Source organism: Sinocyclocheilus anshuiensis, unplaced genomic scaffold, assembly GCF_001515605.1.
Source record: "Sinocyclocheilus anshuiensis isolate Anshui unplaced genomic scaffold, SAMN03320099.WGS_v1.1 scaffold385, whole genome shotgun sequence".
Lineage (NCBI taxonomy): Eukaryota > Metazoa > Chordata > Actinopteri > Cypriniformes > Cyprinidae > Sinocyclocheilus > Sinocyclocheilus anshuiensis.
The window spans coordinates 1,170,587-1,188,192 of record NW_015539876.1 but is presented as its reverse complement, the minus strand read 5'-3'; the positions used below and the strand labels follow the sequence as shown (position 1 = coordinate 1,188,192).

At 38.1% G+C, this 17,606-nt stretch overlaps 1 protein-coding gene across 1 annotated transcript in view; it reads right to left on the bottom strand.

Annotated features, from left to right (window-relative positions):
• Window positions 1-7,861: 7,861 nt before the first annotated feature.
• The window catches only part of LOC107685334 (dynamin-like 120 kDa protein, mitochondrial), a 48,364-nt gene continuing 38,619 nt past the window's right edge, over window positions 7,862-17,606 (bottom strand). Inside the window, exons 30-31 of the mRNA XM_016481884.1 lie at window positions 8,049-8,079; window positions 7,862-7,898 (exon numbers count right to left, since the gene is read on the bottom strand). Of these exons, the coding sequence (XP_016337370.1) occupies window positions 7,862-7,898; window positions 8,049-8,079 (68 nt within the window). The remainder of the gene's footprint in view (window positions 7,899-8,048; window positions 8,080-17,606) is intronic.

The following is a 17,606-nucleotide window of genomic DNA, read 5'->3' as shown; positions in this document are numbered from 1 at the left end:
TATATATATCATGCTTAATAAAAGGGAATACATTTCTAGTTTGGTGAGCCTTCTTGAACAGGTATGGGAGGGTTCCAAATACAAAAAAAAATTTATATAAAAGGTTGGGAAACACCGTAATAAGGAATGAGAGGCATACAATGGAGCTGATGTGTTCTCCCAGACTCCTTTGCTCTATAAGCCATTTCCCAAATGCATCGCTGTAGTCCAGGAGTTTAACGCAAGCTGTGCTTCAACATCTATTTCCATTCAGCATTGTCTCCTTCTTTATTAATCATTATTGGCAATCTGAATCTAAAGCTGTATTTTTGAAATAGTTGGCCGAAATGCTGCCCTCAGCATGTGCTCCAAAATTCCCCTTAATGGCTACCTCTTTGCTTTAGGTTACAGGCTCATTTCATCCTTGAAAAACATGTGGTTGGTTCCTCAGTGGACCCCATATCCCTCTCCCTTCTTTCTCTTTGAATTTCTGGAGTATCTAAGTGTCATACTCATAGTGGCCATACTGTGTGTGCTATTCTGTGGGCCACTGAGAATCTCTAATCCCTCAATACCTATCCAATAAAGGTGCCCCATACCGAAGCTTCTCATGGCATTTTGTGTGTGGGTGCTTGAGAAAGACAGAAAAATAGAGAGGGGTTCATTTTTGATTCCGCGGCAACCCCCTCGCAGTCTTGGATCCCGTAAAATGAAAAGGAACGCCGTGATGTTAACTGGGGCTCCTCTATTCTTCACTGACGGCACACTAGACTGCCATTCCAGCCTCACTAAAGTCTTGTGAGAATTTGATCCCAGGAAACACAGCATGATAGATGAAAAGCATTTATTTGGCAGATTTTCACAATTTAAGCAAAACCCCCTTTGAGTTAAATAGGTTTGGATTTTCCAATAGCCAGCCTCTTTCATTATAACTTCATTATGCATTCAGTGTCACATGCTGGCCCAGAGTAGGCTATTGCTGGAACATGTATGATCCATAACAAAAGATGAAAACCCACATGCTTAAATTGAGCTTATTTAGCTCTCACAGTAAGTTAATAAGCGTCAAGAGTTATAACCTTAACAGATGCAGGAATTGTGTATGGGTATAACGACAGATGTTTTTTTTGTTTTTTTTTTGGCTTTTACAACTGTTCCCTTTATGTGTGAATAGCATCATATCAATAAAAAAAAAAATTCTAAATTTAGAAGTTTAAACATTTTTTCCAAAAGGTTTACAAACCAGGTCTGAGCTGTATTAAAACTGAGAACATCCGTCTAATAAATACATACAATTAGAATGAAGACACAAAATTTGACAAACTTACTATATAATATAATATTTATATATATATATATATATTTATATATATATAAAATTCTGGATTTTACTCTTTATTTTCACTTTTTTAAATTTAAAATAAATAAAATATATAATATATGAGATAAAGATTAATTAAATAAAATATTATATTAATATAATTATAAAAAAATATGCAATTTATGATCTCGCATAATGTTTTAATGTGCATCATTAATAATTAATTAATAATCCATATTCCAATGACAGTGGGGATAGTTTTGGGGATATAATGATGTTTTATGATGTAGAACTAGTTCTTCCTTTTAGATCTCAAAATCTATTTTTTAAACGTATGTATTTAATTCAATAAATATGAAGTACAGTGTTATGCGAAATTCACACAGAATTGAAGAGATTTGACGATTTAAGTTTGAAGGAACTTTCCAGCAAGCTTCTTCTCAACCTCCCTGCTCTGGCTGGCTAAAGTTTCTGCTCCAGTGGCCTTGGACAAGGCCACCATTAACTGCGGCCCTGTGTGGAGAGCACGTGGGACAAAAGGCCCAACACGGTGTCCCAGCCCTCAGACAAGGCTGGAAACAAATGTTACAGGGCCGGCGCAGAATAGAATCATCCGGCCGATGTCACTGAATACATTTACCTACCTCAGAGCGCTTTCAGCTGCCCGCTTTTGTTTTATGCGGGGAAGAAGGGAAAGCATGAATGGTGGGCGGGAGGGGGCGGGGAGAGAGGCATGTGATGAGAAATAGCAGGGATCTCCACAGTGACCATCCAAGATGCCTTAAAGTTTTGCTATGTGGACATTAGGAGGAGCATTCTTCACAAAACCCTTTTTTTCCTGTTATTTTAGAAATTGTTTGGTCTCTCGTATATGGACATCCTGTGCTTAATACTAATTGGATGTTTGGACAAACTGATCATTTCTAAGCCCCAGTTGTCACATAGAAGTTGGATAAGAACTGAAAATGTTAAAACATGTTTTGTTTACCAACAGATCTTTAAACGTGTGAAAGAGCTTTTAGAATGTTAAAAACCTATGGGGGAAAAAAACAAAATATAAATAAATAAATAAATATTTAACACCCCTACCCACTCCCACAAAAGCAGGATGGTAGTGATCTCACACAGCTCTGACAGTGTGTGCACACATCTATGTGTAGCCATTCAATCACATTTGAACAGAGTGGACAGTGAAATCCTGTAAATACAGAGTGATAAGGAAGAAACAAAATCAAACCTGCTTTAAAACCCAGCAACACAACTGTAGCTGTATAACTTTACAACAGCAACACTGCTTTAACAAAAAAGCAAAACAGCAAGGCTTATTTGACATCAAAACAAACATTTTAAAAATGCTGTCTAATCACTCTCGTGGTACTTGTGTTTTATTAGGAGATGCACAACAGATCTTCTGTGGCTTTATAGGTAATATTTTCACGTACACAATTTAGCAAAATCAGACAATATTGTGTCTAATATATACCACAATATTAACTTCTTATTATTGAATTGTTATAAATAAATATCACATTTGCCACTGGTCAGTGTTCAAAAAGTGCTGGGAAATCACTTCATGTAGCCCTACAAGAGTGATTACTGATAAACTGTCTGAAAAAGAAAGAAAGTCACATTTTAGAGAAGAAAAAAATCACCCACTGACTTTCAAAGCTGCTACATAGTTACGACTTTCTACTTCGAGGACCTTGATAGAAGTATCAAGATATAGTGGAGTGAAAAGTACAATATTTGTCTTTCAAATGTAGTGAAGTTAAAGTCATAAGTTCCCAGAAAAAATAATACTCAAGTAAAGTACCGATACTCAAAAAGTGTACTTAAGTACAATACTTAAGTAAATGTACTTAGTTACTTTCCGCCTCTGGTGATGACCCATTGAAAACATCACATATACAAGTTGCATAAACTTCATTATAATAATTCAGATGACTATAATAATTTATAATATTGTTGTTGTTGGTATTATTACATTATTATTTTTTTTACATTTTAGTATGATTTTAGAAAAAAAATGAATTTGTTATTAAATTAAAAACTTTCAATTCAAATAATTTTTACAAAATGTTAAATTTGATTAGACGTGAGCCCATGAATGTGAATGTTGAGGTACGCAAAAATTCTAAATAAAAAAATAAATTAAGATAAAAAAAAAATTTTTAAAAATATTTCCCACCAGGAAAGAGAAGTTGATAGAAGTTAGATTAAAGTCCACTTTCAGACTCTTCGAATCACCACATGGTTTCCGTTTTGATCTCCTTTGCCATGATAATCTCCACAATCCACTGGGTTTGATTCAGTCATCTTTTTAATGGTATTCTAATCCATTTGCTCTTGGAGTTTTTGTAGAAGTCACAGTTTGTGGTTGCCAACACAAAAGAAATCCGCCAGTGTATGACATTAAATGTTTTGTGAACTTCTCCATACTTGAATGCACCCTTACATGTCGCTTATGCTCTGGGAAGTGCATGTTTTCGTCCTTGTTGTCATGGTGATTCTGATTCCTGCTCTTGCTTTCCTTCTAACACATTTTAGACGACATTCATTCTTCTGGCCTTTGTATCGGACATGACTGAATATCTACTAAAGTTGCTTCTTTCACCACCTGCACTTTGAAATATGAACTTGGAACAGTATGTTTCTTTAATGGGGAGAGGTTGAACTGGGGTGAAATGCTTTATGTTTCATGGCCTGAAGAGGGGAAGGTCTAAAGTATAACTCAGTGGTCACATCATAAAGCATAAGAACTGTTCATCAAGAGTCTCAGTAGGAGTTACACAGGAACAGATGGGGAATGGGACATGATGCCATTGTATCTGTTATAATAAAAGCATCCTAGGGAAGTCGTAGCCTAATGGTTAGAGAGTCGGACTCGTAACCCAAAGGTTGCGAGTTCGAGTCTCGTACCGGCAGGGATTGTAGGTGGGGGGAGTGAATGTACAGCACTCTCTTCCACCTTCAGTACCACGACTGAGGTGCCCTTGAGCAAGGCACCGAACCCCCAACTGCTCCCCGGGCGCCGCAGCATAAATGGCTGCCCACTGCTCCGGGTGTGTGTTCACGGTGTGTGTTTGTGCACTGCTGTGTGTGTGCACTTAGGATGGGTTAATTCCTAGTATGGGTAACCACTTCACTTGGAACAAGGCTAGACGTACAGTTAAGCTGAATGGAGGGACTCCTCAACAGCAATAACATTGTCAAATAATACTATACTATAATATATGCTTGCAGTCATGTGATACAGATTTGTCACAGTGCTTTTGATCATTAATAATGATGCTGTCACATAATATTGTTTGAAATGTTAAATCCTCTGAATTCCATTTGTAGCTCAAAAAGTAGAACATGCCGTTTGCATGTTTACATTTACTAAAACCAAATGTGTTTTCCAATGGTCATAGGTTGGAATTTCCAGGGAATGCATAAACTGAAATATTATATTAAAAGCCTTCAAAATACATGATAGCTTTGTGCGAGAAGCAGACTTAAATTTCTTTATGTACTTTTGCTGCAGCTCGAGTACCTCAAATCTAATATGGTCTCTATGATATTTCATAAGAATGTAAATAATATCTGATGTGATTGGTGTGTCATGATCAACCCTTATGACGTTTACAGACGTTTCATTTTATTTATTTATTTATTTTATTTTTTGTCAGAAAATAACAGCATACAGGTTTGGAATGACATGAGACTAAATAAGGACATTTGGTTTTAGTGTTTTGGTATTTACTTCAACTATTTATATACTTTTAACTATTAGATAGATATGAACAGTATTTTAAAGTGATGCTAATTAAAAACACTTTAAATGACATTTCAAATCTATTTATTTATTTTGCATTTACTTTAAACATTGACTTAACATAACATAATAATTTAACTGCTAGATATAGAAAGTATTTTAAAGTGATGCAATTTATATAACACCTATCCATCTTTGCTTGTTTGTCCAGTCCAGTATTGTCCCACTCAAGAAAAGTGTATTTTTTTTTTACTCAAATAAAATTAAATTAAATAAATGTCCTGGACTTGACTTGACTGATTTGTTAAGCCTGAGAAAGCAAGCTTGGAATGACGTGTGGCAAACTGAAGACAGGATATTCGTCTAGATGTCTACATTAAGGAATTAATCAGGGGTAATTTACATGTTAAAATAGACGTCTTTTGTTCCCATTGGCATGTGCTTTATTGCTGGATGCTCGCTAACTAGATTTGGTTGTAAATGTTTTCTGGCTTTCCTGGACACACACATAAAATTGCTTTCGACATATCCAAAGCCCCCCCTCCTATAACCATCACTGTGTCAACAAAAGGCAGACGGGACCTCGCCTCTGGTGACAGCAGAGAGAGAAAGGGACGGAGCCTCTAGCAGACGACATCCTGTCCTTACTCAATGAGTCTGTGTCATTTATAACAAATTGGGCCCTTTAGTCAGACTACCTGCATGGGCTCTGAATGCAGTCCCTGACTGACTTCGCCGTCTTGCCCGCTGCTGCTTCCCCCCTGTCCCTTTTTGTTCTCTTTTGGGCAAACTCTCTCCTCTCACTCTCTCTCCATCTCAAGTGGGCTGGAAGTATCCTGGGAACCTAGCTAACAGTGCAGCCGAGCTCTTAGGACAGCTTGTGAATCAGCCCTTATTAGTCTCCCCCTGGCATCATGACCAGCAGCGACTTGTCAGAGGAGCTACGGCTAACAATGGAAGACCTTTTAACAAGTAAAGGAAAAAGGGCTGTCAGGCAGGGGAAAGCAGCAATTTGCTCAAGTAAGAAGAGTTAAATGACCCCCTCACGTACATACGCTTTCTCCGTCTCTCTCTCTCCGTCTCGATCTGTGTTATACTCTAGATGCGCTAGCATAAAATTGTTGGTCTTTTCTATGAGGCGCATGTGATTACAATACAAAACTAATATTTTATCTTTAAATAGTGTGTCTACAGGCCAGAACAGTGCATAAAGGCTTTACAGGGTGACCTAACCAGGTGTGTGACATGACATGCTGTGACAGAATGTCTTGACAACCCTGCTTGTCATGGTAATGAATATTTCAAAAGACATTTTTTGTCACTTCATAATATTGTATCTGGTTAGAATATGGTGTTAAAGGGGTAGTTCATCCAAAAATGAAGACCATTTACTCACCCTCATGTTGATCCAAGTGTTTTTTTTTCCCCTGTGAAACACAAATCACAAATTAGAATATTTTGAAAAATGCCTCAATGTTTTTTTTTTTTTTTTTTAATACAATCCATACAACAGTCTGGATAGATTGGACACCAATTACTATGTGTAATACATAGCACTATTTATACACACCATACTTCTTATTCACATTTCCTTGCATTTCATAACATACCTGTACACACAAATGCCACCTATTGTCTATTTGTATATTGTGTATTTTTTAAACTGTTTGTTGTATATTATTATTTCCCATTTACTATTCTATTATAGATTTTTTATAGTTATATTTAGTAGTATTTAGTATATTTATATATTTAGTAAATGTAGTTATGTATACTTGTAATATGTGAAGTAAAAGTAAAACAGGTTTGAAACGACACAAACAGAATTTTCATTTTTGGGTGATTCCTACATATTGCATATTCTCTTAAAGGTTAAAGGTAACCTTTAACATGCACAATGTAGGAATCTCAGCATTTCACTCTTTGAGTTCGTGTTCCAATGGGTCATCAGCCCAGCAATATACTTGAGTGTGCAGCTGCTGCAAATTATAATGGAAAAGTATGCTGGACACAACCATGCATGATTTCTTTCTTACACACACTACTTTCCCATACATCACATTTCCACGCTCCTGCAATTTCTTGAGGTGCCCGACGCACGGCATGCTGAGTTTTGACCGCCTGCTATAATTCCACATCTTGTCTGCAGGAGCCAGGAGCCAGGAGCCGGAGCCAGGCATGCAGGCAACTTGTTTGCCTCACTTTTGTTCCTCCTCCCAGCCGTTCAATTAAATGTGGGGCTCAAGAAGCAGCAGCCAGGCTGCACCTAAGCATTCACCCTCACTTCCATTACACACTGCTATAAAGCAGAGCAGAGTTTATTCTAATATGACTCACTACCTAATAAAGCACACCGCCTGCCTCTTCCAGGGAGCAGATGATGTCATGTCATATTACAAAAGACCTATCTATAGTGATTCTGTCAATGCACACAATTCATTGGCTAAGATAAGTTAGAAGTTGGCACAAAACACATTTTGTGCTAGTGCAAAAATGACTTTTTGAATTATGTCATTTATGCATTGTGAAATATGGAAGCCTGTTCCCGCCTAATGAATGATACAGAATAAATAATACGAAAGCATGTTTCTGTTACGGAAGAGGTCTGACACAACAGGTTAGTTTATATACAAAACAGTTTATTAGGTCACAGTGAGTACTGGTGTCGGGTCCGGAGGAAGTGATGGTGAGGGAAGGGTCCATGAGAGAGTGCAAAGGATATGGAGAGTGGAGTAATCCGAGTCTTTGGCTTGATTGAGGCTGGAAGGTATACGGGGGAAGCACAAACCTCAGCGATCCGGGAACTAGGAGATACAGGAGACATTTGGAGACGAGGAGACACTAGGAGGAACACAGGAGGTAAGTAATGCAAGAAGTATTCAAAGGAAATCCGTAGCAAAGTCATTGAGTCCTCTACGTGTATACGAGACCGGACAGTGAGGGTAGGTGCTCAGAAGTCAGGTGAGAGGGATCGTTGTGATTGGGTGGTGGCGGAGCCTGGCCGATCTGTTACAGTTTCTGCCTAATAAATAAACAAATGAATGAATTAATGAATTTGTGACTTGTGAATTATTTCTCATAATAGGCAAGTAAAGCCTGTTTCTGCCTAATAAATGAATGGATGAATAACTAAAAAAACAATTTTAATTGTGACTTTGTTTCTCATAATTGTGGCTTTATATCTCACAATTGTGGCTTAATTTACAATAAATGCAACTTTATATATTACAACTGTGAATTCATATCTCACAATTGTGATTATGAGCCAGTGTTGCTGTGTTGGGCTGCTTGGTATGCTCAAAAAAAAAAAAACAGCAAGATTTGTAGCAACACAAAGCCACAGTGTTGACATTTTTTAGGGGAAATCAACCTACAAATAACTTACGAATACTGTGCCTTTCGCCAAATTTCACAGAAAATATTTTAATACTGAAAAAATTATACCTTTAATCCCCAGAAAATATATCTTTTGATCAGTTCAGACAATAATACAACTGTGCTTTCATAAGCTCACTTTTGAAGGGTAGAGAAACATCATTATATTATAAATGTGCTGTCCTGGATGAAAGGCCTGTGCATATGGGGAGCTTATGAGAGAGGACGGCTCTATGAACGTGAATGACAGCATGGAATCTCAGATTTTCCCAGCTGTCTCAACAGGGCCAACAGGTTGTACCGATCACACTCAACGGTGAGATCTCTCACAGCCCTGGCTCTCCTTCTTCACCATCTGTATCATGTTAGGGGATTCGTGTCTTTACTCTCTCGCTCTTGCCCTCTGGACACTGGCCTGGGGTAGATCTGAAAGCCTGCATGTTGCTCATCTCTATTGTCCTCCGTTCATTTCAGACAGACACGTCTGAATTTCAGGAGTTTAAAAATCATATGGCTTCTGCTTCACAAAGAGTGTAGCACTGAGTAGCTTAGTATTACTTAAACAGTAGCATATAGCGCTTACAACACCTAGGTCATGGGATTCATTCCCAGAGGATGCATGATCTTGAATAGGTGCATAATATTAGTTGCTTTGCAAAAAAAAAAAAAAAGTGTCTGCCAAATTTGCAAATATAATTACATAAATGGCAATAAAAGTAACCAGATATAGATCCAACTACATGCAACTTAACTAGATCTGAAAGATATTGCCACAATGCTAGGGTGTTGTGAGCAGTTGGTAACATGTTCTGAATTGTTGTTTGTGCATTGCTAGTGTGTTACTGAACCATTACTAAGTGGTTACTTATTGACCAATAAGTCCCTTTCTATGAATTTCTGGACCCTAGAAATGGCTTGGGTCCTTCCTGCAATGTAAGTTTATGTCATTTTTTCCTGTTTTATCATCAGCAAGGTGAAAAACACATATCTGACTGCATAGAGTACTATTACACCACTCCTCGATAAGCCACACGATTTAAGATATCTTGTCTACATTTTAAGTTAGATGCCAAAGTTATTAATTACTGTTCTTATTTTATTTTATTATTTTGTTAAAGAAACCAATACTTTTGTTCAGCATTAAATTGATAAAAAGTGACAGTAAAGACATTTATAACAAATGTTTTGTATTTCAAATAAATGGTGTTCTTTTTAACTTTCTATTAACAAATTAATTCTGGAAAAATCCACAAAAATGTTAAGCAGCACAACTGGTTTGAACACTGATAATAATAAGAAATGTTTCTATTCGAATGATTTCTGAGGGATCATGTGAAACTGAAGACTGGAGTTATCAGGAATAAATTGCATTTTAAAATATATACACTTTTTACTATATTTTTGATCAAGTAAATGCAGCCTTGGTGAGCATAAGTGACTTCTTTTATAAACAATAAAAAAACCTTACTAACCTCTAATTTTGAACAGCATGTTATACATGATACAGAGAGAGGATATATATGTGCATTCACAACGTATTTTTCAGATACACAGACAGTAGGAACAAAGAGTGTTTTGATAAGCATTGAAAGCAAATGTCTATAGAATGTGAGTGCTTATCTTGGGCAGATGGTGGTTGGAGAAGCTTGAATTGACTGCAGACATGCTTTATACAAACAGCATTGTGCAGAGTTGCTTTTCCATGTCAGTACTTGCTCTAGAGGGCAGTTGGTCGGCATCCTGCCAAATTAAACCAGAGCAGCAGGGAGTACGTTCTCTCTCCTTTCACCTCACCAGCTTCTCATCTTGACCACTGGCCTCCAAAGAACTTTTTGTCAGTGGTCAGCAATGTGCACAATACCCACCTGGGGACCAAGATGCCCCATCCCACAAGGGGTCAATCCTAGCGATGCACCCACGGCCTGAAAGCTCTCAGTAGGCTGTTGACACCGGGTCAACCCTGGCCTGGAGCTCAGTGGGTCAGCTCTGGTTTGGCCAGAGAGGACAGAAAGGAGAGATCAACACTCAGACGTCTGAGCTCTGACCACCCAAGGAAGCACAGGTCATCTGGTGCAGAGACCTGTGGAATTCCTGCTCATGTCAATGCTGAGACTTAATGCAGGATGTGAGCACTGACAAAAATTGTGTGAAAAGGACAGTTGCAGTAGTATAGACTCTTTTGGGCATTTCACACTTTAAATTGTTAACCCAGGGTAACTGCAATCTGTACTGTCACACTGTTTCTACTAAGAGTTCGGTCTCTTTTTTTTAAGAGATTAAGTTTTTAATTTAGCAAGGATACATTAAATTGATCAAAGGTCAAGACTTTTTCATTGTTACTTTGGAACTTTTCAAAATCAATTTTCAAAATTGATAATTATAAGGAATGGCTTAAGCACCAAATCAGCATATAAGAATGATTTCTGAAGCATTATGTGACACTGAAGACTGAAGTAATGGCTGCTGAAAATTAAATTATGAACACTGTCATTTGTTTCCCTCAAATGCTAGAGAAAGAAAAAAAAACATATGAATATTAAATATGGTAAGCCCTGAGACAGTTAATGACTGGTTGGCTGTTCAATTGGCTGTTTAAATCAAAACAAATTAGACCGCAGCTAGGGTTTCATGGCCCAATGTTCAGAGCAGTGACGGCCCACTTTCAAAAGTACAAAAAAGAAATATTGCTTAACCCTGGTTCAAATAGACATAAACCAAGAGTAAAGCATAAATAAAAAGTATAGCAAGCTCTAAAGAGAAGCTCTTGTTCTTATTTGGGATTTAAGTCCCGAAAATCAGTCCACTCAGTGGCTATCTTGGCGGCACACATGAGCAGCTATTTCCAGTCACGAAAGTACAGCTTATAAGACCAAAATCTCACAAAATGCTTGTCAATATTACGTTTTATTAAAATTTGCATAATACAAATTGGCAATAAACTCTGACAACAATGATATCACAAATTGTGCTTCTTTAGGTCAAATTGTGCAAAACTACTGTAAATTGTGTTTGGCTAATGTGCATGCACATTCAAGAGTAAACAAAAAAGGTGATGCCTCAAATGTGAATGCATTAAAAAGAAAATAATAATGTCTTTTAACTGTAAGGTGGGTCTACAGCAATCACATTGAGCATTACAGTTTTTCACATTTTTAAGTCAAGTCGACTAATGTCCCTAGTGTAATGCCATGAAAAAAAGGATTCTGTTACCCAATACCTCCATTAGCACCATCAGTCAGACACGCGTCTTTCCGAAATGTGTGACATCCTTCCTGTTTATGTAAGCTGGCTTTTCTCATCTCCTTTGCACAGGACTGATAAGTTGAGTGACATGAGAAAACTGTTCTTCTCCACAGCAGGGTCTGCTGCTCCAGCCAAAACGGCCGCATGATAAGAGCGAGGAAAACAGCCGATTGCCTGTAGCCCCTCATCAATCCAGTCCCAATCCTTCTGGCCTGACAGTGTCTGACTGTTTCCAAACATTTGAGGAAGCCCTGCTAGAGATAGGCCTTATCAGGACCAAGCCAAACTGCCATTCTACATCCATCCATCAGCTGCTCGGCAGCCTGGAATCACACCTTACCGCTCACTGATCTGACATACTTGTGCAACTACAAAGAACAGTAAGATGACAGAAAGACTGAAAACAAATAAAAGGCAAAAGTTATTTAGTGAAAGACAAATAATTCTATTATAGAAGCTCTTGTAAATCTTATCGTTGACTCTATATTTTATGGATTTACCTAAAAACATTTCCTAAGAAGCATTGTGAGGTGTTTTTGTACTCTAAGAGCTACAAAAACACTTTATATCTTGAGGGTCAGTGGCTTTTTACTTACTGTGAGACTCATAGATCTATATGACTACCACTAGCAAGTTCTCTCCCACCCTCGCAACTTGCAATAAAACAACTGGCCAATTAACACCGAATAGAGACATACTTGGATCCTGATCTGTTCCAGATTAATGACTGGCCACTGGTTTCACTCGCAGTGGCCATTCATCAGGCTGCACAAGTAGGTCACTTCAGCATCAAGCATTTGGTCAAGTCCACAGGGCCCAGCACTCACGAAAGACTCCAATTTGATTTAATTGCTCGTTTTGGTTTGTGACCTGAAAAAGCCCTATTGGCAAGATTTCTCAGTAACTCTGTTCACAGCTTTTACTAAAGACCAGAGTTATGAATGGTTTCAGGATGCTTTTCTGTACAGTTAAAGCATTTATTGTTATGTTCAACTTTGGGAAGTTACTAACTAAAAGACATTTTTCAGCAGTATGACAGTTGCACAGGAGTTTTTAACACAGTTTAGCTTTTTACAGAAGGAGCAAGCAAGCCTGTAGTGGTGTAGTAACTTAAAACAACTTTTTTCTGTTGCACTGATTTGCGTACTGAGCATTATAGTAGAGCAATATGAAAAAATGATCAAACACACTCACCTAAACTGTCCTCTCTCAAGTAATATTTTAAAGTCCAATTTATTTTAATAAATCAGTTTGTTCTGACAGTTTGTGTAAACCAAGTGATTTAAAAAAAACGATTAATTGAACAGATCAATTTAAAGGGATAGTTCACTCAAAAATTACAATTCTGTCACCCTTATGTTGTTTTGCCTTGACCTTCCCTGTTTATATGTGAATAAAAGCCTCTTCATAAAACTTGAATTAAAACTCTCAATTTATATGGATCTTTTACACTCTCTTAATAAATGGACTTTCAAAGGAGTGACAGAAATCTCTCAGGTTTCATTAAAAATATCTTAATTTATTTTTCATAGTTGAACAAAAGACTTTTGTGTTTGGAAAAACATGAGGACCAACAACATTTGAAACAACTACTGTTTTCATTCTGTGGCATTATTTATTATGTAGAAACTGACAAGAGCTCTCTGAATTGAAAGAACAACCTTCATGTGTATTAGTATACACAAATTAAAAAAAAAAAAATCCTGTCATTTAGCAATAGTACATCCCATAGATTCCTCTCTAGCCTCTTGACTAGCATTAGCTTCCCAAAATATGATTACCGTGTGTAAGTTAAGAACACTTGATGTAATTACAAACGGTACAAAGCAGATGGCTCAAATAGAATTAGCGGTTTGCGGCTCCTATGAGGTACTAACAGCATTAACAGCACTGGTTAACACACTCGACCCAGACATTTATTGGCCTTAATTGAGCGCTGTGTCAACAGCTAAAGTCCCAATGGACATGGATCTCCTTCACCTGACCAGAAATTCTGAATATTTCACCTTAACACATAAACATAATAATACATACAAAACAAGAACTTTGATATTAGAACTCAGAAAGAGTTCAAATCTGTAGTAAGAAAAGTATTATTTAAAGTCGACAAATGCTGCTGGTTTAAACTAGCAAAAGAAAACAGAGAACAACCCCTATCAGGATTTAATCTGCACATCTGTGTATAAACAAAGTAAAGCTATACAGTTAACACAGACTGCCTTTTTACATCTCTGTGAAAAGAAAGCAGAGGATGCAGGCTGGAAGCGCATTGTGGATTATATTTCAAAGCTGCCGTCCTCTGCGGCCAGTCTGACCTTTGAGTCTTGGTTCATTCAGCTAGCGGCCTTTGTCGGACCACTGGACAAAGCGCAGGAGGTCTCAGTCTAGCTGTTGAGCTGATTAGAGGAGTGGACCCTGTAACGCACTGCTCCAGTGCGCTCCCGGGTCCCTCCACTGGCCAGCGAGGCCTCAGTGGCCAAGGTCAGCATCAACTGTGACCCTTTCGAACCCCTGTCATGTTTGGACACATGCGAGTACAATGCTGCACAGGGCCTAATCCAGCAGATTAGCATACGGGGAGGATAAAAGAGGGCATAAGGCTACGGACCTGTGCACCCACCATGGTGAATGTAGGACCAGTCTCATCTTCTGCTCTTTTTAAAGATGGATCTGTGGGGATGTATTATATAAGGAATCATCCCAAGTCTGTATTCAACGTGATCTTTCAATTGTGTCCCAGGTTTAAGATTAATTCAGCGATCGTGCTTAGTCATGCTGTGGCTTGAGCCTTTTGTTCTCCGTGAAATGTGAGATTAGGTAAAGACTGTATCACAGTGAAATATTGCTATGACTGCAGAACATATTCATTTGCACCGCTTATTTGTGTGCATATTAAATGTAGATACTTTGCTGCCAAGGATTTCTACTGAATTAAATTAAATAGAATGGTGCAAATTTTTGCTTTTTGGAGATAACTTGATAGAAATATGCCACATGATGTGACAGAGATATTGCACTAACATTTAAGCTTGATGAAAATCAATTCTACAGTTCTGAGAATGCACAAAATACACAAGATGTTTATATGCAGGCCAAAACTCCCTTGTTTGACCCTTAGACCCATGGAAAATTTGCACCATCCTTAATGGAGCCCATCCACCCACAGACAGCAACCGACCAAGTTTGTCCAGTTTTATTCTAAAATATTAAATACAAAAAATAAAAAATAAAAACTATAAAATAATATAGTTTATAAAATAATTATAAAATGTACAAAATTACAAATTTAAATCCGAGTAACTGCAAATTTTGCCTATTAAGCTGCCACTAAGCTTAATATAATATAGGGTTAAGTGCTGCAGGGATGACATATTTTTGTAGGCCAAAACCTGGAAATGAGTTAGCCTTTTAGTACTCTGGTTCCATCATCCTGAAGTCAGTGGGTTTTTGGTTAAATGCCTGAAATAAGGTCTGTGATTAACACATTTTCACGTTTTATTCTATGACACAAAATGCATCAGCAAAACCCTTTTGTGATTTTTAAAGCTTTTACTTGTTTTGAAAAAGGCAGTTGCTAACAAGTGGCTAAATGTGACTGCAGAGGTTGTCTGGGACATTAAATTTCATCACATCGAACAGGTAAGCTCGTCTACTCACTAGTCTGCTTTTACAGCTTTGTTGTGTTTATAATCAAGATCTCCTAATTCAGAATTGTTCTTATTCAAACTTTCAGTAAAAAAAAATAAATAAATTTAAATAAAGACTAAAAGACTTATCGGAAGCTTTAGTGATGATGACATCGAACTCAAGTTAGCTACGTTCATTTATAGCCTATGTTTATCATTTTACATCTGCTGATTGTATTTAGGCTTCAAAATTCATAATAGTTGTGAAGATTATCATGATGAACAAAATGTGTAAGCATCATAAAGTTGTATGTCTGTCACATAGCTTATTTTCTGCAATAATTCAAATGGCAATGGAAAAATCTTATTAGGTTTTTGTCAAGGGAAACATGATGCTAACTTCCGGGTTGGGCTATAAAAATATGTCTTCACTGCAGCAATCTATATCGGACCAAGCTAGTTTGGGACTGAATGTGTAGGTTAAATGGTGTAGAAATTGTTTAAATGTTTAAATAAAGTGACTTCTTGGGTGAAGTATATCCATGTGAAGTAATGGGACACCAAAGTGTACCAGAATTGTGCAAAGTCCCCATATTGACCTGGTGACTGGGTCCAATCTCATGCCCCCTTTACCAGTAAACTGGTGGTCTGCTTGGTCATTTCCTGTCAAGAATGCAAAGCCAGAGGCTGTGGGGGGTGGGTCTCACTCTGATGCTCCTGTGTGTTCTCATTCAGCACAGGGGTCGTGTGTCAGGGCTGAAAGGTCAGGTCTGGAGGTGTGGAGGGAGTGCTGAGGCCTCAGGCAGGTAGGGTTGTAATTGGTCCTTGGGGAGAAGGGAAGATTTTCTGTGCCTGTCGGGGAGTCAGTCTGTGGTGAACTTGGAGCACTTATGATAATGACAGGAGGAAAGAGAACTGTCATGGGGTGAAGATTTCAGAGAAAATACCTGTGGGAGTATCTGTATATACCGCCTGTGGAATGATACAGCTAGATGAATCCTTCAGGAAATGAATTGCAATTTTGGAATTTTTATAAAGCATTCTCAAAGTTTGAACCGTGGTATCATTAGCTTTGTATTGCCACTGACCTCTCCCAATCTCTAGCCAAACTAAACGTAATTGCACTTAACATTAACAAGATGCTCTATTCTCCATAACCTCTGATCTTCTCTTCAAAGTTCACTCCCTCATCTCTGTGCAAAGTTTTTGTATTTGTCCTGGCCAGTTTGTTGACATAACTGTCATCACCTCAACTTAGAAGCATTACAGAGTGCTGGGTAATTTCATTAACAAGAGAGGGCCTGCACTGCAAAAGGATACAGAGAGATGTAGTGAGTGTGAGGAAGAGGTGGGGGTCACATCTCTTGTTTGTCTCTTTCTGAATGACAGGAATGTGTCCGGCTGAAGAGAAAGAGTGTGTGAGATGCAGCAAATGCAGCTGTGTAGAGGCAACGGTATGAGAGGGCAATACATATTGTGATAGCTGTGCTTTTCTAAAATGTGCTGAGTGCAAAATAAGAGCAGACCTTTCTCAGCTCATTAACCATCATGCCCCAGGGCTTGGGAAGCAGTGCATGAGGGCTGGTCACTATGTCAGCTTGACTCATGACAAAGGAAACCTTGCTCTTGTCACCCCGAATGGTCTTTACTGATTACTTGGATTTTTACAGTAATTGCACTGTATTACATGACTACAGTACCATATTTACTGTAAAACTGAAATACAGTTATGATAATGTACATCTTAATTAGAGTAACTTATTGGCAACAGTGTTGCCAGTGAGTTACTGTAAAAAACCTTTGAAATGCATAACAGTGTAGAAAGGAATACAGTATACAGTCCATACTGTGCAGTATTCATAGTAAGCTATTTGATTCCAAATATTGGCACTGTTAAAGATGACCAGGATTTGCTCTTACGGGTTGCAGATGGCACGTCCTGGTAGTGTCTATAAAAGCCTGCAATGTACTGGAACGTGCTGTGCAACAGAGCCAGTGGATCACCCTGTTTGCTCAGGATGAGTCTCGGCACCCTGGGAGCACATTATCCACCTATTAAAGCCTTGTAATTATTTACCTTCCCCATCCTAAAGAAGGGCAACATCTCTCAGATAAAGAATAGCCTCTTGCTTTGCAAGTGCTGTTTGAGTTGAGGCTGGAGAGGGTTTGGACTAGACAGACTACAGTTGCTGTCTATTGTCAGAGCAAACATTCCTGAGCACAGGATCACAGCGATGGGTACACAAACTCGTAATCGTCACCCCCCGTACACACACAAACCAACAGTCCTGGCACACACCCACCC